Source organism: Ovis aries, chromosome 11, assembly GCF_016772045.2.
Source record: "Ovis aries strain OAR_USU_Benz2616 breed Rambouillet chromosome 11, ARS-UI_Ramb_v3.0, whole genome shotgun sequence".
NCBI classification, from domain to species: domain Eukaryota; kingdom Metazoa; phylum Chordata; class Mammalia; order Artiodactyla; family Bovidae; genus Ovis; species Ovis aries.
In genome coordinates this window covers 8908276-8935461 of record NC_056064.1, presented here as the reverse complement: position 1 = coordinate 8935461, position 27186 = coordinate 8908276, and the positions used below count along the sequence as shown (strand labels likewise).

Sequence of the window (27186 nt, the reverse complement as noted above, 5' to 3'; positions counted from 1 at the left end):
GATTTATTTGTGTGTTTGTGACTATGTTTAAAGAGACACACAAATATTAATTTCATTATATATTTATAATAATTGATAATTATTTAGTATATAGTCATTTCATTTTAATATCCTAGTGAGAGAGATATTATTAGTGTCCCCATTTTACAAACGAAGAAACTGAGGCTCAGTGAGGTGAAGTCACTTGCCCAAGGTTGCATAGGAAGTGGCAGGAGCCTGACTTCCATGCCAGGTTTTTCTAGAAGCAGGCTGCAGAGTGAGACAGCCAGGTGACAGTGCATCCCCGGAAGGACATACCGTCTTTGATTATCCTCCAGGTGTTGAAGAAGAGGGTGTGCAGGGGGAGCTCTGCTTCCGGGCCCCACGGCTGGTAATTCTCATCCAGGCGGGACACAGTGGAGGGAACCTCCATGTGGCCGAAGCGGAAGGCAAAGGTGAAGACATTGGAAATTCGGGGATCCACAGAGTTGTTATAGCCTTGGTAGCGCGGGATCCACTTCTGCATCTCACTACCTAGCACAATGGGTAGGTAGTCCCGAAAGGTGATAATCTGCAAGGAAAAACAAGTCATGAAGAAAAGGATGTGAGAAGACTCAAACCTTGGTGGAGTGAGGTTGGAGCCAAGGAGGAGTGGTCAAAAATCAAGGATGGCAAACGGACTGCATATGTGTCCTACGCGTTGCACGTGTCCAATTCTCCTTCCCATAACCCTAGCAGACATTACTGCTTGATCATGACATAGTTTCTGCTGATCTTCCATGATCTGTCTCAATACAGGCTCTACTGATCAGTCCCTTGAATTTGACATTTGAAATGTACTCTCTTGGCCATCTTTGCTCTAAGTTTATGATGAGGCTAACATCACAGTCTCTGTGTATCACTTTAACCTAAAATTATACTATTAAACTTTTTCCCACAGGCCAGGGCAAGAGGAATGGAGAACCACAGGAATGAGTCACAGGGTAACCAAGGGGAGTTCATTCAGCCCCCCATTCTGAAAGAAGTGCTGCTCCATGGAGACGTCAGTTTCTCGTTTGTTTTGCTCAGAAGAGTGAACTAACATAAACTGAGAAAATTTTGAAAAAATATAAAGTCATGCCATCCCACAACACGATAATTATGTTAATTGTTTATTCTTTCTAATTTTTATGGTATACATATTTTAACTTGGTCGTAATCCTAGAGAAGATGTAGTGAGATGCATTCTGCTTTTTTACCTAATCTCTCTCATGTTTCTACCTAGCTCATGATTATGCCACTGACCGTGTATAATATTCTCTTGCCCTCAGGGGTCCTTCCCATTCCTTCAGCAGCACAGACTCTGGAGACGCCATCCTTGGAGCGGGCCGCCTGCTCCTCAGGCTCTGGGAGGCAGCAGGAGATGGAACCCTGCCCCTGGCCACAGTGGACTGGCTTGACCGGGGCCCCAGACTAAGCTGGTTAATCAGAGTCTCTTGCTCAGGAATTTAGATTCCAGATGCAGCTATCCTAGACTGTTTCTGATGGTGCTCGATAGAGGGGACAGATGGATTGTCATTTTCTACCGTGAGCAGAAATGCAGAGAAAACCCGTCTACAGAGAAGGAGAGATGTCAGGGGAGGAGAAGAGGGGAGGGGGAGACTGTGAAAATGACTTGCCTCAATTCCAAAGGATTTTCAGCCTCTGGCTGTCACCCTTGCTGAGGCCCGACTGCGTTACAGTCACTGCCTTGGGGTTCCAGGAGAAACCCTTAGGAGCTTCCATGTGATACATGTGTAGGGTGAACCAATACTGAACATCATAATTATCCCGAGTGGGTTTCTTCTTCTTGTAGTCCAAGAACCCCTACGCTGAAGCTCTAACTCTCTCACGTGACTGTATTTGGAGATAGGGCTTGTAAAGAGGTAATTAAGGTTAAATGATGTCATAAGGGTGGAGCCCTAATCCAGTAAGACTAGTGTCCTTAGAGAGACGCACACACGTGCATGAAAATCACGTGAGAAAAACATACAGCGAAGGTGGCCAAGCCAAGGAGAAAGCCTTCAGGAGAAATCAAACCTGCTAACTCCCTTAATCTTGGATTTCCAGTCTCCAGAACTGTGGGAAAATACCCTTCTGTTGTGTAAGCCTCTCAGTCTGCATTACTCTGTTATGGCAGTCCAAGTAACCTAATAAAAGCCTCAACTCAGATAGCCTTCAGGTAGATAATTTTTATCCTTTGATTTCCTATACACATCTCCAGCAGCAAGATTTATGGGTCTACATTTTCTTAAAAAATAAGTATTGAACTGTGGAGATTTTGCTAAGAAATGAATCGAAATAGTTCTCTTTGATGGTTAAAAATATGCACATGGGGCTTCTGGTTCCAAAACAAGATGGAATTCACTCAGTTTTCCTTACTGACTGTAACTAAATAAACCTAAATGTATCCTCCACTAAATAGAACTAAATGCCCTGGAAATTTTAGCCAACAGACAGCACTAAATAGACTCCAAAAGCTGGAAAGATGGACTAGCTAAAGACCTTGTCAAGGAATGACAAAATGGTGAGTTCCTACATACCCCAGACTAGGTCCATGAGAGGATGGCAGTCTTCAACCCTCAACAGAAATAGACAAAAGCAGTTAAGAAAAACCTTCTCTCTCATTCTCCAGAGGACCTGGCTAGCGGGAAGTTCAGCAAAAACCTAGTAAAGAGTCCCCACATCTGCTTCACAATTCAAGCCATTAGCCGTCTCAACCCTTGATCCGCACCCCAACCCACGATCTGCCTGCAGCAGTGAAGCCCTGTGTCTCTGTTCTTCACCCAGTGGCATAGAGACTCAGGCACAGTGGCTTCTATAACTCTAGAAGGTTAACCCATAACTCTAGAAGGTTACTCAGCAACAGAAGGTGGTCAGGAGAGTAACTTCCGGCCCTGCAGACAGAGTCAGCAGGGATTGGGTGGGGACCCCAGAAGAATGAAGAATGAAGCAGACCAGAATAGCATTGCAAGGGCTCAGAAAGCTAAACTCTCATTGGAACTAAAGCTTGCAAAAGCATGCCAGAACCTACAACCAAACCTACACAGGGTAACTTATTATTGAATAGTATGTGCCTAAATAGAAGATTAAAATAGGATCCGGAGTCTCCTAACATAATAACTAAACTGTCCAGGATAAAATCGAAAATCACCCATAATACCAAGAACCAGGAAAGCCAAAGTTGAATGAGAAAAGATAATAAACTGATGCCAATACTGGCATGAATCAGATGCTGGAATCATCTGATGAAGATTTGAAAGCAGCTGTCATTAAAATGCCTCAATAATCAATTTTAAGTTATCTTAAATGAAAAAACAGAACATTCCATAGAAGGAGTCCTAAGTCACTTCAGTCATGTTCAGCTCTTTGTGACTCCATGGAGTGTAGCCCGCCAGGCTGCTCTGTCCATGGGATTCTCCAGGCAAGAATACTGGAGTGGGTTGCCATGTCCTTTTCCAATAAAAGAAGTAGAATTTACATAAAAAAGGAACAGATTGAAACTATATAACTGAGAATATCCTAACTCAAATAAAAACTTGTTGACTAGACTCAGTAGTAAGGTGGACATGGCAGGATAGAATTGAAGACAGATCAATAGAAATGAGTCAATCTGAAAAACAGAAAGAAAATAGACTTAAAAAAAAAAGCAAAAGCGAACAAAAAAAAGTCAAACAAACCACAGCCTCCGTGTTCTGTGGCACAATAACAAAAAGTCTAATGTTCGTATTAATGGAATTCCAGAATTAGAAGAGAAATTGGATAGGACTGAAAAAGTATTTGAAGAAATAATGCCTGAAACTGCCCCCCCCCCCAAATTAGTGACAGACATACATTAACATATATAAGAAACTGAATTTCAAACAGAATAAACCCAAAGAAATCTACTGTAAGATACATCATAATTAAGTTTGTGAAAACTAAACACAAAAATTCTTAAAAACAGCCAAGGAGAAATGATATATTACCTACAAAGGAACACCAACTTGAATAGCTTCCCTCATAGCTCAGTTGGTAAATAATTTGCCTGCAATACAGGAGACCCTGGTTCCATTCCTGGGTTGGGAAGATCCCCTGGAGGGGATAGGCTACGTACTCCTGTTTTTTGGGGGCTTCCCTGGTGGCTCAGCTGGTAAAGAATCCTGCAATGTGGGAGACCTGGGTTCGATCCCTGGACTGGAAGATCCCCTGGAGAAGGGAAAGGCTACCCACTCCAGTATTCTGGCCCAGAGAATTCCATGGACTGTATAGTCCATGGGGTCACAAAAAGTAGGACACAACTGAGCGACCTTCCCTTTCAATTTGAATAGCAGTGAATTTCTCATTTGAAACCATGGAGGCAAGAGAGGAGTGGCATAACATTTTTCAAGTGCTGAAAGAAAAGAACTGTCAACCTTGAAGCTAGTATCTGGTAATACTATTCCTCTGGACTAAAAGGGAAATAAAGACATTCTCAGATGAAGGAAAGGAAGAGCATTTACTGCGAGCAGACCTATCCTCAGAGAATGGCTAAAAGAAACTCTTTAAATATCAAGAAATGATACCAGAAGGAGGCCAGGACCTTCAGAAAGGAAGGGACAATGTAATAGGTAACATTCCACCCCATAGCAAGATGCACAAGTACTTCTTAAGGATCCGTGGAACATTTGACGAGATAACTGTACCAGAGTTATAAAGCAAACCGAAACAAACTTGAAAGAATTGAGATCATATAGAGTATATTATCTCACAATGATGGAATCAAACTAGAAATCAGTAACAGAAAGGCAGCAGCAAAATCTCTGAACATTTGGAAATAAAATAATAGACTTCTAAATAACCTACAGGTCAAAGAGAAAGGACGTAACAGCAACGACAAAACATACATACTGAATTAAAATGAAAACACAGGGTATCACATCTGTGGGATACAACTCACAGTGCCAAGAGGGAAATTTATATCACTTGTAACAGTGGAAACAGTGTCAGACTTTATTTTTCTGGGCTCCAAAATCACTGCAGATGGTGACTGCAGCCATGAAATTAAAAGACGCTTACTCCTTGGAAGGAAAGTTATGACCAACCTAGATAGCATATTCAAAAACAGAGACATTACTTTGCCGAGTAAGGTCCATCTAGTCAAGGCTGTGGTTTTTCCTGTGGTCATGTATGGATGTGAGAGTTGGACTGTGAAGAAAGCTGAGTGCCGAAGAATTGATGCTTTTGAACAGTGATGTTGGAGAAGACTCTTGAGAGTCCCTTGGACTGCAAGGAGATCCAACCAGTCCATTCTAAAGGAGATCAGCCCTGGGATTTCTTTGGAAAGAATGATGCTGAAGCTGAAACTCCAGTACTTTGGCCACCTCATGCGAAGAGTTGACTCATTGGAAAAGACTCTGATGCTGGGAGGGATTGGGGGCAGGAGGAGAAGGGGACGACAGAGGATGAGATGGCTGGATGGCATCACTGACTCGATGGATGTGAGTCTGAGTGAACTCCGGGAGTTGGTGATGGACAGGGAGGCCTGGCGTGCTGCGATTCATGGGGTCGCAAAGAGTCGGACACGACTGAGCGACTGAACTGAACTGAACTGAATACTTCTATTAGAAAAGACAAAAGCTCTCAAATCAATAATCTAAGTTCCCACCTCAATAAACTAGCAGTAAGAACAAAATAAACCTAAAGCAACCAGAATAGACTGAAGAAGAAAAGTCATATAAGTCTATGCAGAAAAACCACTTGACAAAATTCCACATCTTTTCATCTAAAAACTTTCAGTACACTAGGAGAAGAGCAGAACTTCCTCAGCTTCATATAGAGCACTTACAAAAAAATTCACAATTAACATACTTAATGGTAAGCCTTGAATGCTTTTCTTTTACCGCTGGGAAGATGAGCCTGTCTGCTGTCACCACTCTTATTCTGTATAGTAGTGGAGGTATACTTTTCTTGCCTCTAATAAGGCAAGATAAAGAAATGAAAAACACACAAATTAGAAAAGAAGGAATATAACTAATTATTTATAAATGACACAACTATGTGTAGAAAATCCCAAGGAATCTACAGATTCCTAGAACTGAGTTTAGCAAGGTCCTAGGATACAGAATCAACACATAAAAATCAATTATATTTTTACACACTGATAATGAATAAGTGGAAACTGAAATAAGAGATGTAATACCATTTACAATTCTTCCAAAGGAAGTTAGTATTCAGGTATGTAACAAGCTTGTACAGGATCTGTATGATTAAAATGATAAAATGCTGATGAAATAAATCAAAGAAAATCTAAATATTTGGAGAGACGTACTATGTTTATGGGCTTTCCTGATAGTAAAGAATCTGCCTGCAGTGCGGGAGACCTGGGTTCGATCCCTGGGTTGGGAAGATCCCCTGGAGGAGGGCATGCCAGCCCACTCCAGTATTCTTGCCTGGAGAATCCCCATGAACAGAAGAGCCTGGTGGGCTACAGTCCATGGGGTCACAGAGTCAGACATGACTGAGGGACTAACACACAGACATACACACTGTTTATATACTGGAAAACTCAACATAGTAAGGACGCCAATTGTCCCTTAATTGATCTAAGGTTTAATACAATTCTTATCAAAATCTCAGCAAGACTTCTTTCTAGACATAGATAAGCATGTTTTAAAATGTTATGGAAAGGTAAAGACCCTACGATGGCCCGAAGTAATTTCGAAAAAGACGAGTAAAGTGAGAAGAGTCGTTTTTCCTAATGTTAAGTCTTATCATATAACTGCAGTTATTGAACACTGGTACGGGTACAGGGATAGGCGTATAGATTAGTGGAGTAGAATGGGCAATCTAGAAATAGATTGATATAAATGTGGCCAAATATTAATAATTTTTGACAAAAGAGCAAAAGCAATTCAAAAGGAGAAAGATAGCTTTTCTGTCAGGCGTGCTGGAGCCATCAGAAATCCACAGCCACCCTGCCCCTCAATGAACCCTGACCTAAACCTTATGCTTTATACAAAAGTTAACCTCAAACGGGTCATGAACTTAAATGTAAAAGATAAAACCATAAAACGTCTAGAAAAATAAAACCAGGAGATAGATCTTTGGGATCTAAGACTTAGGGAAAGAATTGAGACTTAACACCAAAAGTGTTAAGGATTTCACAGTATGTGAAAGGAAAAAACCTGATAAATTGACCTCATTAAACTTAAAGCCCTTACTCTGAAAAGAACTCTATTAAGAGAATGAAAAGACAAAGTACAGACTGGGAGAAAATATATCGGACAAAAGACTCATGGCTAGAATGGTATGAGAACTGGCTTCCTTGATGGTTCAGATAGTAAAGAATCTTCATGCAATGCAAGAGACTCAGGTTTGATCCCTGGGTTGGGAAGATCCCCTGGAGAAGGGAATGGTAACCCACTCCAGTATTCTTGCCTGGGAAATTCCATGGACAGAGGAGCCTGGCAGGTTATAGTCCATGGGGTTGCAAAGAGTCAGACACGACTGAGTGACTAACACACACTGAAAACTCAACATCAAAAAACAAACTCGAATTTGAAAATGGGAAAAATAGGGACTTCCCTGGTGGTCTGGTGGTTAAGAATCCACCTTCCAATGCTTCCAGTGCCGGTGCCTCGGGTTCCACTCCTGGTCTGTGCACTAAGCTCCCACTGGGGACAACTACCCCGGTGCACCGAAACTGCTGAGCTCATAGGCCACAGTGAAAGAGCCCACGTGCCGCAACTAAGACCCAAGCAGCCAAAAAAACAAACAAATTAAAAGCAAAAAAAGAAAGAAAGAAAGAAAGAAAACGGGCAAAATACACGAACCAAAGTTTTACTGAAGAGGATATCCAGATGGCAAAAAATATATATATATAAAAGCATGTGAAAAGACGTTCAGTGTGATCAGCCATCAGGTAAATGCAAAGTAAAACCACGTGCAATATCATTACATACCTATCAGGAAGGGTGAGTGAAGTGAAAGTCGTTCAGTCATGTTCGACTCTTTCTGATCCCATGGACTATACAGCCCATGGAATTCTCCAGGCCGGAATACTGGAGTGGGTAGCCTTTCCCTTCTCCAGGGGATCTTTCCAACCCAGGGATCGAACCCAGGTCTCCTGAACTGCAGGCAGATTCTTTACCAGCTGAGCTACAGCTGGTAAAAAAGTAGCAGGAGGGAATCCTGTGGTGATGGAAGAGCTAAGTGCCTTTATTGTGGTGGTGGTTACATGAAACTACACATTTTTCATGATACAATTGCATGAAGCTACACACACACACACACACACACACACACACACACATATACACACCACACACAAATTGACTGCATTTATTATTGGTGAAATCCGATTTAACTTTATGGTTCATATCAATGTTAACTTCAGGCTTTTGCAATTGTACCATAGCTTTGCAAAATGTTAGCACTGGGGGATACTAGGGGCATGCACATTTTGGGGGCTACAACTCCCTAAGCATCTACAAGTATTTTTAAATAAAATGTTTTTTAAAACTATGTGTATGGTTCATGTCAACATATCCACCTTTCTAAGTGTATTCTAGTCAGTCAGTTGATCCACAATAGCAATTGACTCGTGCCTGTGACCTTTGGCTTAGGTGTGGGATTAAAAAGATAATCCGATCCAAACAATCAAAATAATGGCGATGTAACCATCCCAGGAGTGATGGAACCAGTGGTCCCAGTGATGGCACCTGAGGGGGCACACTGAGTGACCAGCATATGAATGACCTCCTGACACCCCGAATCCAGGGATTCATTTCGGGGCAGAGAAGCTGAAGAAACAGAAGGGAGGGTTTACAAGACTGAGACAGTGGGCAGGAAGCAGGAGAGGAGAGGATGGAGGTCTGGCAGCAGGCAGAAGGCAGAGTCGGGTGAGTGAGCCAGGCTGCTATACAGGCAGTGCTTCCGGGCTTCTCACCTGCATGAAGGCTCCCAGGATTTTCCGGGCTTCCTGGTAGAGCTTCTCTCCATCCCAGTGAGGGTTGAGTCGCTTTAGTTCTCTGGCCAGCCGGTTGTGCTCCCGGAGAAGGAGGGTGTGGACAGTGGCCAGCAGGATCTGCTCTGAGGCTCGGGAATCTCCTGAAAGCCCAGAAGGCAGGAAGGTGGGTTCACCCCGAGCAGCCCCTGAACCCAGTAATCTACACAAAGAAATACATGATGGTGCCCCAGCGGGAAGCTCTCTGAAGTCCCTCCTCCTAGTTAATTTAAGCTGGAAAGAGATCTGAGTTGTGATTCACAGATTTGAATCCCAGCTCTGCACACACACCTCTTAGTTCTGTGACTTTGGACAAGTTACCTAATGTTTCTAAGCCTCAGTCTTTATATCTGTGAAAATGGGGATGATAAGGTTGACCCCCCACTAGATTGTGGTAAAGACTACAGATGACATTAAGAAGTAAAATTTTGCTAATTAAATCCAAATTGCCTTCTAAGACAGGGCCTACAAATGAGCGAGGGGCTTTTTATTGTTCAGAGCAACTCTGACGGTTTTAGGAATGCAAGTTTGAGGGTAGGAACCTGGGAAGGGTTAAATTATTCCATGCAATAAGGAGAAGAATCTAGAGATGGGGGCTGTCGGGAGGAGAGGGTCATGTAGATGGTGAAAGACCAGGTGCTTTACAGGGGGGCTTCTCTTTGTGTCCTTTAATCTTCAGGAAAGTCTGTGAAATTCACAAACGCTTGGTCTTAGTGGATATTTTTATAGAAAACAGGAAGGGCTTGGTTTTGTGTCTAGACTGATGTGAGATGTGTGTGGACACAGAATCCAAGGGATCTAGCAAGAGACCTGGGCCTTCTGCCATGTCTGAGTGGGCTTCATCCTAGAAGACTGCATTTTTGGAAGAGATAAGACCTCCGGAAGCCAGAGGCAGAGAGGATCAGGAGGGCATGAGTCCCTAGAATGAGAATTGGAGGGCTTCAGTTGCACAGGCTGCATGGAGTAGGGGCTCTGTGCCAAGATTATAAAAAGCCTTAAAAACATACATTCCTTTTGATTTATATAGAACTTCCTCCTCTAGGAAGTTATCTTAGTAAACGTATTGAAAATCAGCACAAGGATTCATCAACAAGGATGCTCACGACCTTAAAAACAGCAACAAAATCACAGAAAAGCTAAAAATGACTTAAACGTCTCCAAATAGGGTTGGTAAAATAAAATTATGATAAATATATGCCGTGGAATGCCAGGTAACCATTAAAGATCATGACGTAGAAGAAAAAATATTTAAAGACGTGATAGGTGAAGAGAAAACATTGGATTGCAGAGCCGCACTCTAGTGTGACCCCAATTGTGTAAAACAATGTAGAACAAGATCTATGATAGGAAAGGAGCTGGAAAGACAGGCCTTAAAATGTCAACGATGACTATCTGTGAGTACTGGGATTTTGTGGATTTTATTTTTCTTTGTGCTTTTCTGGATTTCCATAATTCTCTCTTTTTTACATACACTGAACACATGTTCCTAGATCCTGTATTCGTCTGGGCCCTTCTGCCAGTCCTGGACCAGTGCCTGAAGCAGTGGTGGCTTTCAGTGTGTATTTTTCCAGAAGACGATGAGAAGAAGCAAGGGTCACTTCCAGTGCTTGGAAGCCACCCATCACCCTTGAGAAGCTTTTCCGGCCTCCCTCTGCTCTCAGTCCCCAGGATAATCCCTTTGTCCTTGGGCCCCTCTATTCCCAGCCTAGACTCACCCGCCTGGAAGCAGGGCACGCGGGCAGTGGTGTTGATGAACTCACAGGGGCTTGGCTTCATGTTGTTAAAGGGCGGGTAGGCCAGCCCGTGGTCCCAGGCTTCTTGGTTGACAGCCATGAGGCCCAGCGGGCTGCTGAGGTTCCGGAGACGGCTGGCCAGACTGGGCTCAGAGCCGTACACTAAGCTGGCGTCCAGGAAGGAGGTCACAGAATTGATCTGATCTCGGGCCAACGACTGGTAAGGTGGAGTGGGGCAGACAAACCCGGCTCGGAAGAAAGGCATGCATTTCCCTTGAGTCTTCAACTTGGGATCGTTTTTCGGGAACTGCAGAGAGATGCGGGTGGGTGACTGCAGAGGTGGTACAGCCAGCAGCCCCTCCCCAGGGTAGGTCTGGATGCAGCTGGCAAAGATGCTGATGGTGCCCTCCTGGGACCCTGGTGCCAGACACTGGCTCCAGAGGCCTCGTGCTGACGCTACATCCTGGGCCCCCAGGACCCTAAAGTTCACTACCTCCTGCTGTGTAAAAGGGCCAAGAGGAAAAGCTCCAAATTTTTGGTTGTGAGGGAGTCCTGAGATCCGGGCACAGGGAATCAGGACATGAGGCAGGAAAGAGTTTGTTAATAATTGCTACTAACAGCAGCTACCATTTATTTATTTTGGACCTACCATGTGCTTGGTATCGTGCATACTTTATCTCACTTTGGTCCTCATAAAACCCTGTAAGGTAGGTAATTCTGTCCCACTTTATATGCGAGAAAACTGAGGCTCCAAAAGGTTAAGTAATTTGCCCAAGAACTTACAAACTGAAAGGGAAAGATGTGGGACTCAGATCTAGGTTGACCTTACTCCACAGCTTATGTCCTTCACGTGCTGTGCTGTGCTAAGTCGCTTCAGCTGTGTCTGACTCTTTTCGACCCTATGGACAGTAGCCTTCAGGCTTCTCTGTTCATGGGATTCTCCAGATAAGAAAACTGGAGTGGGCTGCCATGCCCTCCTTCAGGGGATCTTCCCAATCCAGGGACCGATCCCATGTCTCTTATGTCTCCTGCACTGGCAGGTGGGTTCTTTACCACTAGCGCCACCTGGGAAGCCCATGTTCTTTCTACCACAGCACATATTCTTGATATGCCTGAGTGAATAATCACGCTCTCGCTGTAAAACCCATGAATAAGAAGGTGCACCACTGCAAATTCCTTTCCCTTGCTGCTGGAAATTCCCATAAGTCCCTGCTGCTCATTCTGACTCATCCATCACGTTTCAGCTCTTTCTGAGAGTAGCCTTCCTGGACGCCATGATGACTCACGGTGGCATTCCACAAATTTACTGGGTATACAGTGACTCTCCTGGGGATCTGAATAAAATATAGATTCTGCTTATCTTTGGGGTATGGTTTGAGATTTTACATTTCTAATAAGACCCCCGGTGACATCAGTGTTGCTGGGCCAGGGATGAAGAAAACTCTCTCCAGAGCTTCCCAGTTTTGCCACTAGTGATTACTTGTCTATTTCCCACACAGGTCCTCTGCCCTCGAGGGAAGGGATGCTGTCTCGTTCACCTTTGAATCTCAGGTGCTTAGCTTGTTGCCTGATGATGGCAGATGATGGATGTCTATTTACTAAATAAGTGGGCAAATGAATGAATAGAATGTGAGAGGCTTGGGAAGCTGTCAGATCAGCATTCAAGGTCTCCAGGAGGTCCTGGCTGATGGGCTGGGAACACCTGCTACACCAGGGATGCAAGCAGTTTGCCAGGGGCCCCCCGCTGCAGGGGCCTACCATGATGGGGAAGCAGTTGTCTCCCTGGATACAGTACTCCTCACACTGGACTTTGGAGTGCTCGCTGCTCCCCAGTTCCGTTTCCGGGGCGAAGTCCAGGTCGTGGTCCACAATTTGACCCCACTGCATGAAGAGCAGGGACCTGTTTTGGTCTAGAACACCCTCTTCGTCCAGGTAGCCTACAATTTTGTTGGATACCTCACGGGCCTACAAGATGGAGACAGAAGGAGAGGGAAGAAAAGGTGCTTTGAAGATTCATATTGAACGCAGTATACTGAGTACCCATGACGTAACAGGTACACTTCCTCTTCAGGACAAGCTCTGAAGTGGGTGGCATTACTCCCATTCTAAGTCCAAGAAGGGTGAGAGCAACTCACCCACGTCCTGCAGCTACAAAGGGCCAAGTCTGTATGACGATGGTTTCAAGGCCAATGCCCTTTCCACTCAAAGAGGGAAAAAAAGACAGGCTGTCCCTTAAGAAAATGCCACGGAGGAGGTGCCAGGTGTCTGGAAACAGGAACAGAGGGGCTCTGGGGAGGGCCTGCCAACTCAGATGAGGCCAATAGATGGGACCTCCAGGCAAACAACAGCTGATGCACTCCAGGGGCTGCGGTTGGACAAGCGCCAGCAGGATGGCGCAGGGAGGCCATCTGCCCGGGAGACCCCGGGGTACTTGGCTTGATGGCGACTGGGCCGTGCCCACCACGTGGCTGGGCTCGGGACGCGGGATCTGCAGCCCTCTAGTGGCGTTTTCCGGAACAGCACGAGGGAGCGAGTTCCCATCGCCGTGTCTCCCCGGGTGTGGTTCTGCCGCGCGTCTGTCTCTCCTCGCGCTTGTATCTGCGTCCTCTCCTCGGGTACTTAGGGGGGCGCCTCCCTTCCCCTCTGACTGCATGTCCCCGCGCCAGCTCGGGGCTCGCCCCCTCCCCGCGGCCGCGCTCACCAGCGGGACGCGGAAGCCGTTGCGCGTCTTCCTCTGCGTCCAGCCGAAGGGCACGGCGAGCCCGTCCTCGTACTCGGCCGGCAGCCAGCGCGCCAGCGCCCTGTTGGCGGCGCCCAGCGCGGGGCTCCTCCTGAAACGGCAAGGCGGGCCCTCAGCCTCGGCCGGCTGGCTCCCGGGTCTGCTTCTCCGCACACCCCACGGGGATCCCCCGGGGAAGGACGGGAGCCTCAGCCCCAGGGAGACTGGATGCGGAGGAGGTGCCTCTCAAGGGTGAGGTGGTCTGGACCACTCCCATCCCCGAGGGCTCCGGGCTCCTCCGCCCTCGGGAAAAGCGCTCCTTCCAGCCGGATATACGGTGGTCTCTTTAGACAAGTTGGGAAAGTGAGGCGGGTTCCAACAGAACGGATTCCAGCGGGACGCTGGCCCGGGAGGGTGAGGCCGTGGGAGTCCTGCCCGTAGTGCCCAAGGGGCCAAGGCCCTGGCTAGGCTGGGCGGGGCAGGTGGGCCACCCTGCCCACTACACACCCCCACTGCCGCTCACCTGTTATTACAGTCTCCCGTGATGGTGCGGTAAGGGCTGTTTTCATCACATTTCACCAGAGGAACCGGGGCACCGCAGCCCACCTCCCAGGAGAGTGCAGTCAAGTCCAGGCTAGGGTCTGAAAGAGAAGAGAGGCCACAGGGCAAGGTGGTGTCAGGAAACCCTCTATTCTTTCTGTGCCTGGGTTCTTCCTCCATTCCGAGGCCCGGAGGGGAGGTTCATCTTTTGAACTTGATTTTTGGAAGAATACATTTTACATTCTAAGCAAGCGTTTCTCAGGGGGTTTCACCTTTAATCCTGACAACTCGTTACGGTAAAACTTTTAATTCTCATTTTACAGAGAAGAAACGGAGACCATAGGGTTCCCAAGACTTGCCCAAGGCGGCACAGATTAGTAATCTCTCCAGAACTGTTAGTAATTCTTGGTCTATCAGATCATTTGAATCAGCGGGGTTTTCTTTTAGAATAAAAGTACCCCCTGAGAGGTTAGGTGCATGTTAGTATAAGTTAGTTTGATAAGATTGCTTTTCTTCTAAAGCTCCACTGATGGGTATGTCCCTGGTGGTCCAGTGGTTTCGACTCCACACTTCCACCATAGGGGGTGAGAGTTCAACCGCTGTTTGGGGAACTAAGATCTCAGATGCCACATGGCATTGCGAAAAAAAAGAAAAAAAGTAAAAAAGTTCCACTGACCTCTGAAGTACTAGGCACACAGGAATCTAAATGGGAAAGATATTGGGAAGGGATAGGCCATTTTTAAGTGAGGAACACTGTGGTCTTGAGGGGGTAACACTGGGGAGTTTTAGGCATCAGAGGCCTTCATGAGGCCTCAGAAGACAGAGCCGGCCAAGTCCTAGAGCAGTCTATTCCATCCTGGTACCTGCAGGGAAAAGGAGTCAGGGGGATCCAGCCCTGGGGGGCTTCTTCAGGGGGCTCATCTGCAGAAATGGGCAGGGGCCAAGGTTCAAGCCCCAGCACCTTTTGAGTCTCATCGAGTTCAAAGCGCTCCCTTCTCCTCCCTACCTTGTCCTGGTTTCCTTCCTTCCTTTGAGAACTTTGGAATTTGCCCATGTCCTAGGCCAGGTATCTTCCCTCACTTGAAGTTTTCCCAGCAAGAACCTGCAGTCTCTTCCTTCCGTCAAGATCAATCCCCTTCCTCCATGACGGTCCATGAACTGTGACATTTGGCCAGGGGTGGGGTGGAGGGGTTGAGGAACTCATGATCAATTGGCAAGCCCATTGTTTCAGCTCCACAGGACCCAGAACAAGAGGGATAGTTCCTCACCCGTGACATAATCCCAGTAAATCTCCCCTGACACAGGTGGCTTAAATGTCCTTTTCACAGGCGGAAGTGGTGCACTGTGGTTTGAGACAGGGAGCCCATGTTTACTGACTTTAGTCCTGCCTCTGGACAGAGGCCTTACAGCTGGTATTATGCCAAAGGGCACGAATGTCGCCTCATTTGGAGCTGGCAGTGTGATCTTTCTGGGCCCGAGTTCCTTTCTCTGCCGAAAGAGCACTGACCTGGCTGTCCTCCCAAGCCCCTCCTTGCTCTGAGGGAGAGAAGAGGGCTCTCAACAGGAATGCAGTCTTGATGGCTTCTGCTCTTTCCCGCAGGGAGAAAGAAGAGTCCTTCCTGCCCTTGGGGGGCTGGTGGGATTTCCGTACCTGTGACGTTGGTCAGGGTTGTGTCCCGCCTCAGCCTCTTTAAGGACTCCTCCCACACCTGCCCGTTGCGAATGGCCGTGCGGGTGCGGCCCTTGGCGTGCTTGAAGTACTCTGAGAGCTGCCGGGTGGTGGGCGCCTCAGAGCTCAAGGCCGTCTTCAGCCTACAGTGGAGAGCAGTGGGGGAGACATAGGGGTGTGGGCAGCAAGCAGGAGCCCCCCACGTCTGTGCTCTCGGTATCTTTACTCAGCTCTCCTCGGATGCCTCTGGAAAACCGCCTCTGGGAGGAGGAAGCTGCAGTGTCTTTAAGCTTGGTTAAGTCAGGTTCTAAGGGAAGGCAGGCAGATGGACCTGAGAACTTCCTGAATTAGAATCAGAGAGTTGCCGCTGTATTGGCGGCTTCCGGCTCAGTTGGGGGAAACCAAATACGGCTAAGTCCCCGGATGTACGATTCAGCCCCTGACTGTGGAAACCCTCCCCTCAGCAAGCCTTGGGGGCAACCAACTGATGCCAATACTGGCGTGAACCAGATGCTGGAGACATCTGATAAAGATTTTAAAATGATTTAAAATCAGCTGTCATTAAAATGGCTCAATAATCAATTTTAAGTTTTTCTTAAATGAAAAAAAAAAACAAAAACAAAAACCCAGACCATTTCATAAAGTAGAATTTACTATGTATGGCTGAGTCCCTTCACGGTTCATCTGAAACGAGCACGACATGGTTAATTGGCTATATACCCCAGTACAAAATAAAAAATTTAAAGTTTGGAAAAAAGAGTAGAATTTATTAAAAGAAAACAAGTAGAAATTATAGACCTGAAAATACCATAACTGAAATAAAAAGCTTGTTGGCTAGACCCAGCAGTCAGGTGGACATAAGAAGACAGAATTGAAGACGGGTCAATAGAATGTAGTCAGTCTGGAAAAACAGAGAAAATAGACTTCTACTACTAAGCAGGTGAAGACCTTCGTGAGAACCCTCTCCCCACTCCTGTGTGAGATGAGGGGTCCTGTGAGATGATCTTTACGGCTCGAAGACTCTGAAATTTTGAAAGTGGCTCAAACTCTCAGGAAGACAACCTTGCTTTTGGGATACACTTCACAGGCTGTGACTCCTGGCCTGTCCCTGTGGATCAAGTCGTTAACTCTACTTCTAGCACACAGGGGCCTGGTGTCTCAGCCGGAGGGGTGACTTGGACAAGCCGACCTGGGCTCCAGGGGAGCAGGCAGGGCTGTGGAGGAACTCTTTTTCCATCTCCAGGCCTCTGCCCTCGTCCTAGTCGTCACCCTCCCCCATCTGGATGGTTGCAGCAGACTACTGCCTCCCCTCCTGTCCTCCTCCCATCCATTCTCCACCTGGCTGCAGGAGGGAGCTTTTTCAAATGAAAAGCAGACCAGGATACTCTGATTTAAGCACTTTCTTGGCTCACCCTGCGGCGGACCTGAATCCATGGTCTTATAGCGTACATGCTCATGGCATTATGCGAACTTTGCCTCTGTCTAGCTCCCAAACATTTTCATCACCTGCAAAGGAGACCCCACACCCATGAACTGTCATGCCTGATCCCTCCCCTTCTCCCCCAGCCCCTACAAGCCACTGCTCTGCCTCTGACCCTCTGCCTCTCAGGCTCCACCTGTGTGTCCTCTTTTCCTACCGCCACCACCAGCATGGCCTTCTTTCCGTGTCCTCAGCACCCAAAGCTCTTTTCTGCACTGCCCCCAGGCCCTGTAATGCTAGCCCCTGGCTCGCTACATGGCCTGTTCCTTCTCATCCTCCATCAGGCTTCCCTGCTCCCTGCAACTAGAGTAGCAGCCACTGCTCTGTTTATTTCCTTCATTGTCCTCATCACAGTTTGTGGGGCGCTGGACTGTTTGTTTGCTTGTGAACAAAATGTTTAATTATGTCTCCATGAGGTCCCCAAATCCAGGAACTAACCAGTGGGGATGAGTTCCAAGGCAGGGCTGCTCATCCTGGCCAGCATGACTCAAAAAGGAGGTGCTGAACACGGATTTTGTGGCTTTTAGTGTACCCCCACCTTGGGCTATAAAAGGGTTGACGTTAGGGAGAGACAAGGTTCATTGGGAGACAGTGGCTGAAATACCGACATTTCCCTCCCACCACTGTGGGGCTTCCTCTTTGCTCTCAGTCCCGTGATAAGGTCCTTACAAGGAGGACAGGTGCTCACTTTGGCAGCACATATCCTAAAATTGGGACTATACAGAAAGGATTAGCATGGCCCCTGCACAAGGATGACAAGGAAATTTGTGAAAGATTCCATATTTTTGCCTAGAGACAGATTTTTACCCTTGTCATACAGAGTGAGGTAAATCAGAAAGAGGGAAAACAAATATTGTATAATATCACTTACATGTGGAATCTAGAAAAACAGCACAGATGAGCTTATTGGCAAAGCAGAAACAGAGTCAAGATGTAGAGAACAAACTTATGGATACCAAGGGGGAGGAGGTTACAAATTGGAAGACTGGGACTGATATATATACACCTTATGTAAATAGGTAACTAGTGAGAACGAAGGGTATAGCACAGGGAACTCTACTCAATGACCTGTGGCGACCTAATTGGGAAGGAAATCCAGAAAGGAGTGGATATATGACACATATAGCTGATTCACTGTGCTATACAGCAGAAACTAACAGAACATTGTAAAGCAACTATACGCCAATAAGAATTAATTTTAAAAAAAGTGAAAAAGAAGAGGGTGCTGCGGTGTGTCCTGGAGTTGTGGCTGGTGGCTGACACCTGCCCAAAGAGCCGAAAGAAAACAAGAAAAGAGGAGGTGGCTGGCACTGTGCACCTAACAGCAGAGTAAGCCAGACAGGCCGGAGCTGGGCCCTGAATCCACACAGCCTCCAGCGGCAGGGCAAAGCTTTCTGCCCTCTGCGCGTACCTGTGTGTGTGCTCAGTTATATCTGACTCTTTGTGACCCATGGACTGTAGCCCACCAGGCTCTGTTTGTTCGTTTGTTTGTTTTTGGTCCATGGGATTCTCCAGGCAAGAATACTGGAGTGGGTTGCCATTTCCTTCTTCAGGGGATCTTCCTGACCCAGGGATGGAACCAGCGTCTCCTGCATTGGCAGGTAGATTCCTTACCAGTGAGCCACCTGGGAAGCCCCTCTCTGTACAGCGGTCCCAAATCAAATCCCGGAGACAGTTTTGGGTAAAGTAGAAAAGGATAATTTTATTGCTTTGCCAGGCAAAGGGAGACACACCAGGGTCCTGCATTGAAAAACTGTTTGGTCTTCTGGAGCCTCTTTAAAGGGGACCTGGGTCAAGGTGATACGCGAGGGACTAGGGAGGGAGCCACAAGCTTCCGGGCTGCGGCTTGGAGCTATGAGCTACTGGTCAGATACTTCTCTGGGTCAGAGGCTTGGCAGCAGAGTGTATGAGAGCCGAAAGTGCCCAAGGAGGGAAGGACTTCTGATCTCCCCACCCCACTTCCAGGCACTACATTATCCAAGTGATTTAGGCTTTGTCATCCTATATCTCTCCTTCCTCCCCTCAGCTTAACCCCTAAGTCAGAAACCTGGGCTGGGGGATGGCAAGAAGCCCAGGAAAGAGGGACGACAGATCGTGGACCCTTCCTTCTCTCTGACGTCTACAACAGCTCTGAGCAGAGGAAAGTGAGAGGCTCGGGGCTTCATCTTCTTCTGCTGATATTCGAGTTCTTGAAAGGATGCTGTTCTTGGGACTAGAAGAGATCAGAGCACATCTTGTCCTCTAAAAGTCAGCCAAGAAGTTGGGGGACCTCTTGAGAGTTTATGCAAGAGCCAAGGGGGAGTGAAACCCCAAGTTCAGTAAAGAGACAGCAAGAGGAATGAGCAAGGTGGTTTTCAGCTCCGTGAAGTGATCACCTGGTTTGTCTGCCTCTCTGGCTCCAGCGTGTGCTTCCTGAGGGCAGGGACGCAGTCTGCACTGCTTATTCTGGGAAGCCCAGTCCCTGCACGGAGTTGGGAGGTAGCTGACTCTGCCGGTGTCCTGTATGTTCCCCGAGTGCCTTTGGGCCCCTCCGCTGGCTGCTGCGTGCAGCTGCTGCTGATGGCTCCTGCCTCTAACTTTCTTGGGCAATGGCTTCTGAGTCAGGGGAGCTGCCGGTCTGGAATGCCTGGGAGTCACACAGTGTGCGACATCCTCTGGCCGCCCCCACCCCAGCCCCAGTACCAAGCTTGCAGCACATCTGGCTGAGCCAAGGACACCTTTGGCAGGTGAATGCTCTGCTCCCTTGCTTGAGGTAGGACAGGCTCTGAGATACAGCCCACACTCTGGATCTCCCTGCAGGGTCAGCTGGGGCTGGACCTTAAACCACATCCCTGCTTATTGGCCTTCTTTTTACCCATCTGGCCTCACTCCTTCACTCCACTAGAGCTTCCTGAGAGTGCTTCCCAGTAAGTCACCTGTATGTGAATGCAGATCTCAGTTTCTGTTCCTAAGGACTTGATCTAAGTCATGCTGAACGAACGAAAAACTACTGACCGGTTTTCTGAGACCCTGGAAGGCATGACCCAAGGAATCACTCAACTACAGGAAAGAAAGTGCTCACGGGATCAGATGAGACATCCCCTTCAAGGAAACTTCGAGGCTGAGGACTTTAGGAGCTGCGGGCTCTTGCTCCTGCTTGGCCCCTGCTCGCAGGTGAGGGCTGGGAGGGCAGGCTGTATAACTGCTTTGGCTTACTGGCCTGTCAGGGCTGGTCTAGATGCACTTGTCCTGAACAGGAAGCCCAGGAAGGAGCGCGCGTGGTGTGTGTCTCACCTACCTGGTCCGGGAATCCAGGAAGGCCTTGTTGACCTGGGTCTTGACCTTACTCACAGCATCAGAGATGGTGGTGGTGCTGGCGGCCTGTGCTTGGAGCAGGGAAACAAGGAGCAAGGTATCAGACGCCACTCTTTGGAGAAGCCCTTTGCTCTGTCCCCCTCTTTCTCTGCTGTTATCCCCACTCCTCAAATCTGAGCAGGAAGAGATCAAGATTAGGAAACATCCCCCAGATGGAAAAGCCAAGAAGGAGAAGAATACTCTCTGATCCTCCTCAATAGGGTATTAATATCACTCTTTAGGAGTCCACTAGAATACAGTCATCCCTCAGTATCCACAGGGGATTTGTTCCAGGAATCCCCAGAATGCTCACGTCCTTTATATAAAATGTATTTGTAAATCTATCATATCATCCTATATATTTTAAATCATAAGTTATCATTTCTAGATAACTTATAATACTTAATGCAATGTAAATGTCATGTAAATAGCTGCCAGAGTGCATTTTTTTTTGAAGGGGTGTTTTCTGGAATCTTTTTTAAAAAATTAATTTATTTGGCTGTGCCGGTTGCAACACGTAGCCTCTTTAGTTGCGGCATGCGAACGTCTAGCTGTGGCATGTGGGATCTAGTTCCTTGAGCAGTGATCAAACCCAGATCCCCAGCGCTGGGAGCATGGAATCTTAGCCACTGGGTCACCAGGGAAGTCCTTGGAATCTTAAAAATAAAATACTTTCAATCTACTGATGATTGAATCTGCTGACGCAGAACCTGCAGATATAGAGGGCTGCCTGGATCCAGTGATGGGATTAAGGTGTGTGACCACTCAGATTGGATCTGGATACTAGACTGTGGGATTTGTTTGGTTCTTGGTGAGGTGGACCCATAAGCAAGTCCCTCAAAGGGCTTAGCTGATCATCAGGATCCCGAGGTAGGGAAGGAGATGGCTTAGAGTAGAGGTGGGTTTCCTTGTTTTCGTTCATATTAGGGTCTGGAGTGGTGGGGGAATCAGGATGAAGTCTTTGAACAAGGGGAGTGTAGTGGCTTAAATAGTGTCCCTCCAAAATACATGTCCAACTAAAACCTTAGAATGTGACTTTAAGAAGAAGTAATAAGGGCCCGGGATTAGAGGGTGCTCTATGTCTGCTGACTAGTGGCTTTATCACAAGGGGCAAGGACACACAAGAGGACCCCCCAGAGAAGCAGGCTGGAGTTGGAGTGATGCGGCTGTAAGTCAAGGATGGCTGGGAGCCACCAGAGGCTGGAAGAGGCAAGGAAGGATTCTCCCCTTGAGCCTTTAGAGCAGCATGGGCCACTAACACCTTGATTTTGGACTTCTAGCCTCCTGAACTGGAGGAGACGAAATTCTCTTGTCTTAAACCACCCAGATTGTGGTCCTCTGTAACCACAGCCCCAGGAAACCAATGCAGGGTGGCACTTACCAATTGTGTCAGATGCTGCAACCTCGAATAAGGCCACAGAAGCCAAAAAGACTTGAAGATGGAGACAGACCAACATCGCTGAAACAAGACCCCGGATGAGGATGTGAGCCTTGCAGAATCCCTGTGGGTAGGACTGACTCAGAGAAAGAGGATGAGAAAGCAGGGAAAACCCAGAGAACACCAGACACCCTAACATGAGAGCAAAGGAGGGGAAACCGCAGTAACTAACTAAGCATCCACCATGTGTGCAGACCATGCTGGTGGTGCTTTAGTCACTAGTCATGTCCAACTCTTGTGACCCCACGGACTGTAGCCCACCTGGCTCCCCTGTCGATGGGGTTTCCCAGGCAAGAATACTGGAGTGAGTTGCCATTTCCTTCTCCAGGGGATCCTCCCAACCCAGAGATCAAACCCTCATCTCTTTCATCTTCTTCATTGGGAGGCAGTTTCTTTACACTCGTGCCACCTGGGAAGCCGATATGTGCAGACCAATGCTTGGGCTTCCCTGGTGGCTCAGACGGTAAAGAACCTGCCTGCTATACGGGAGACCTGGATTCAATCCCTTGGTTGGGAAGATCCCCTGGAGAAGGGCATGGTAACCCACTCCAGTATTCTTGCCTGGAGAATCCCATGGACGGAGAAGCCTGGCGGGCTGTAGTCCGTGGGGCTGCAAAAAGTCGGACTCAACTGAGTGACTAAGCACAGCCCAGCACGTGCTTAGGTACTGGGAGATAAAAGGGGCCGTGGTAGAAGGAAAAAGACTCAGGCTTTGGGGTCAGAAGGGCCTGAGCCGCAGTTATGCATTGCCCTACTAGCTCTGTGATATTGGGCAGATTACTTAACACCTCTGGGCCCCTGGCCCGATTGAGTGAGAGGGTTGGACCAGGTGATCCAGGACATCTGATTCTGACCCAAGATCCTGACCTTGTCTTGTGACCAGTGACAAATGCTGTTACCAAACCTGAAACACATCTTTGGGGTCCCCTTCCTCTGTCCCCTCAGGATGTATTGCTCCCTGGAAGCCATCCTGCTCTGGCCCAGCCCCAGGGGAGTGAGCCTCAGAGGCAGTTCCTTCCCTCAGGACCTGGCAGGGCTTCACCCTCCCTCAAGAACTGACCTGATGGAACAAGAAAATGAAAGTTGAGGCAGAGCTCACAGCTGTGTCCCAGGTTGCCTGGAGAGATTCCTGCTCTTAGGTCAACGCCTTCATCAGGAACTTTAACTCGTGATTTAAACTAAGTCATCAGAGTAAAATCGGGCAGCTTTGTTTGCCGATGAGGGGCTTTGGGGCTCAGAGTGTTCATTAGGTTTGGTGGAACAGACCCCAAAAGCATCTTTTGGGGAGATTCTAGCTCCAGCCTGGGAGGCACCCACGTGTCCAGATGGAACGATCACATGTCTAGACTGTTCATAAGAGCGCACAAGTTCCCCCTGTAGTCTGCATTCAATAGATAGACTCCAGAAACGACCTCAGATGGGCTGCTCCGTGTCTACTCAAGGTTCCCCTGGAGAAACTGTGGCTCTGGGGCTTCGCCTGAGAGACCACCTAGGCGGTCTTCCAGACACTCTCCAGATAATCTCCAGAAAAGGTGAACCGTGTCTCTAAGGTAGTTTCAGCCTCCATTACACTCTGTCACTTTTCCTCTGGCCTTGGATGATCCCCTGAATGATTTTTATCTTGTTGGATGTGCTTTTTGTAAGCTAACTGTAGGAAAAGAAAGGGCAAAGTATGACTAAATAACCTCTCTGGCCAGGATTCTCCCTGGCACAGTTTTCTTCCCAAGAGAAAAACAGTTTGACTCCTCAGTGAGCTCCTGTCCTTACACCTCTGTGGGCTTGAGAAGAAACACAGTCCTCCTCTTTGTGATTCAGGGACACCACTGAGCCAGCAGAAATCTGCCTTTTCAGGCAAACACAGGTGATGATTTGGAATCAAAGCGTCATTGATTTTAAATTGTGGTGAAAACACATAGCATAAAATGTACCACCTTAATCATTTTAACCAGACAGTACAGTAGTCATAAGTGTATTCACATTGTTGTACAACAGATCTTTAGAACTATTTCATCTTGCAAAACTGAATCTCTGTACCCACTAAACACCAACTCCCCCATCCCCCTTTCTCCCAGGCCCTGGCAGCCACCATATCATTGATTTTTAAAGAGAGCTGAGGCACATACAAGTATTCATTATATTATTCTTTCAATGACTAACGTATTTCATGATATCAAAAACAAAAAGTGAAAGGTTAGTCTATGGAAAAGGGCATCAGCTGAGATAGACTGAGGAAGAACTATATCGTAGGCCAAGAAATAAAAGTTGAGAAATCTGAACAGGGAAAAGTCCTCGGAGACTCATTTCTCCTCTCCTTTCCTTGAAACCCCCTTTATATTCCCCTCACTGAAAAGTGATGGGAGGGAACCTCAAAGCCAAAGCTAAATTATTTTTCATCTCTGGATCATCTTTCCTGGTGGGTGTGAAGGAAGCACGAGGGAGAGAACACCAGGCTGAGCAAACACAAGGTCATGCCACTGGGAAACGGGTGTGCAGAAAGATCCCAGAGGAACACTGTCTGCAGCCAGAGCCAAGAGGCTTCTGGGACGTCTGGATATTTACCCATGTTCTTATCATCATGCTTAAGGAAGAAATCATTTTCCAGCCCCTTTGGGTTGCATCACAGCTTAAAGTTTTTCCTGATAGATGAAACATGATCTGGAGACAAAACCACAACCTCTGCCTCTCAAATGCCAGGCTCTTCCACAGTCCTCTGCCTCTTACTCACAGTCTTTCCTATGCAAAGTCTTCTTGGCCAAATAAACTATTCATCCTTCGAAACCCAGGCCCAAAGCCATGTTCTCTGTGAAGAGTACCAGATTTGTCCAGGCAAAGTGAGGTCATTCTTTTTTCTGTCTTCCCAGAGTACTTTATTCACATTTGCTGTCACTGTTCTCATGCGTTTCCCCTACTAGACCTTGAGCTCCTCAAGAACCATCTGCTGTTTTTTCAGTGCCCAAGCCTAATGTTGGCACACAATAGGTGTTGCGTACACACTGATTGAATGAAATTCCCAGGGCAGAGGAGTTCAGCATATGGATGGTACAGAGAGAGAGGGTGGTGGTGGTCCCTTAACAGGCTTCTCCCCACCTTAATGTGGCTACTAATCACTGGGGGACCTGGTTAAATGCAGATTCTAACTCAGAAGGGGCCTGAGAGCCTGCGCTTCCAACAAGCACGGAGGTGATGTCAATGCTGCTGGTGTACAGACCACACTGAGCACCATGACCTCCCAGAGCTGGCCTCTCAGACTTTGCTGGGAAGTCACCAAAAGGGCTGCAGGAAGCCCTGAGAAAGCAATGGCGAGTGCTCTGCTGAAGGTGGTGGGATGAGCCAGAAGGGAAACCAACAGACTCTCCATCACCCCCAGGAACACTATTTGATCTTTTGAGCAGCTCCAGTATCAAGAGGAAAATGGAAAAGAGAGAGCTCTATCAAGCTCCCTACAGCAGGAAAAAATCCCCCTGAGCCATAGGGTTATGTGCCTGCCTGCTTAGTCACTCTTTTGTGTCTGACTCTTTGCAACCCCATGGACTGTGGCCCGCCAGGCTCCTCTGTCCTTGGAATTTCCCAGGCAAGAAAACTGGAGTGGGTGGCCATTTCCTTCTCCAGGGGAGCTTCCTGACCCAGGGATGGAACCTGCATCTCCTGCGTTGGCAGGTGGGTTCTATACCACTGAGCCACCTGGGAAGTCCAGGGTTACCCAATTCCACAAAAACAACATGATTCAATCACTCTGTATTCTCCTCAGATGAAACACATTTAAATACTGCTGCAATTTATAAGTCTGATTAAGAACCAAGGGTCCACAAGACATTGGAGACACCTAGAACTAGACATTCAGGGTTAACTCGATGTTCAGGTCTTCTGTAGATAGCATGAGATAATACTGATAGAAACAAGATGAAGGCATGATATGCCTGGCTATGATAGACAACACTTTAAACACCACAAAATTTTCACTATAGATCATATTGGTTTGCATCAGTCTCAAGAACACCATATGGAGCATCATTCTGTATTATTTTTCCCCCAACTTTCTGAGTGTCTGGGACACATGGTCTCTCTTAGGCTTTATTTCCCAAACAGGATGGATGAGAGTAATATGGTACCTTCAGGCCCTAAGAGTTTACAATTCTATGACTCTTTTTTTAGACTCAGAAAGGCCTCTTTTCCCCACAATGAATTCAATAATATTCTCCCTTACACTGAACAGGGATGACCTTCCAGGGTGGCAGCTGAATCTGGCACTAGAAAGTGCTGGATGATGACAAGTCTAGATCCAGTACTGTAAGCCCCCTGTATATGAATGAGTTCCATTCTGAGAGCATATTTGTAAGTCCAATTTGTTCATAAGTCCCATAAAGTTAGCCTAGGTACCCAACTAACACAATCAGCTACAGAATACTGTACTATAATAGGTTTATAAGACTGTTCACCAAATAACACATAAAAAGCACATACAAGAGAACGTCTGAAATCTTACAGTACAGTACCTTGAAAAGTACAGTGGGACAGTACAACAGCTGGCATACAGTGACTGGCACCTAGTGAACAGGCAAGAAGAGTTACTCACTGGAGCAGGGAGAGGAGGTGGGAGATGGTAGAGCTGGAGGACTGTCAGCATAGAGGAGATAGAGGCAAGGTGCAGTTTCGCTAACACCTGATGTTGAGAGCACGCACCTTCCCATCTTTGAAAGTTCAGAACTTGAAGGTTCCTATGTAGGAGACTTACTATACCAAGCTTTCTGAGAAGGCTTTAGGAAATTTCATCATCAACTTTGCAGACACCAGGAAAAATTTAAGTCGATGAGTCTTACCTATTGAGTGCCTTGGCCTCCTGTGGCAGCCAGGGGGAGTTTCTCTGCTTGGAGGAGCTGGCCTTATATACCGTCTATCAAGAGTGAATTTCAGAGAAAAGCCCAGAAGGAAAGATTTTGAATGGCTGATGGGGGTTGCAGGAGACTCAGGTTCAGCAGGAAACACCCTGTGACTCTGGGCACACGCAGGAGGAAACTGCTGCAGGGATTGGCTGGTACACTGTCACTGACCCTGGATAAGACAAATCCTCGTCTTCTCATTTTCCAGTTTGACTACGTGGTCCTGCTGCAGTCATGAAAGGCAAAACTCCAGTTTCTGAGCAGGCTTGTCACTCTAGCTCTTAAAATTAGGAACAAATAAATGGCTTCTATCCCATTCCTTTAGGAGAAGGCAGTGGCAACCCACTCCAGTACTCTTGCCTGGAAAATCCCAGGGACAGGGGAGCCTGGTGGGCTGCCGTCTATGGGGTCACACAGAGTCGGACACGACTGAAG

General features: G+C 47.3%; 1 protein-coding gene and 1 non-coding gene across 6 annotated transcripts in view; one reads left to right on the top strand and one right to left on the bottom strand.

Moving 5' to 3' along the window:
- Nucleotides 1-26805, bottom strand: part of LPO (lactoperoxidase) — a 30087-nt gene extending 3282 nt beyond the window's left edge. The window contains exons 1-11 of one of the 5 annotated variants that reach the window (XM_060394700.1): nucleotides 26692-26734; nucleotides 26368-26418; nucleotides 21818-21938; nucleotides 20381-20468; nucleotides 15606-15766; nucleotides 13938-14055; nucleotides 13397-13526; nucleotides 12454-12660; nucleotides 10678-11002; nucleotides 8906-9066; nucleotides 298-550 (exon numbers count right to left, since the gene is read on the bottom strand). In XM_060394700.1, coding sequence (XP_060250683.1) covers nucleotides 298-550; nucleotides 8906-9066; nucleotides 10678-11002; nucleotides 12454-12660; nucleotides 13397-13526; nucleotides 13938-14055; nucleotides 15606-15766; nucleotides 20381-20468; nucleotides 21818-21893 — 1519 coding nt within the window. In that variant the 5' untranslated portion in view covers nucleotides 21894-21938; nucleotides 26368-26418; nucleotides 26692-26734. 5 annotated transcript variants of the gene reach the window in all.
- LOC114117028 (U6 spliceosomal RNA) lies at nucleotides 17784-17890 on the top strand. The gene has a single exon (XR_003590824.1). It is a non-coding gene; the product is annotated as a U6 spliceosomal RNA (small nuclear RNA).
- Nucleotides 26806-27186: the final 381 nt, after the last annotated feature.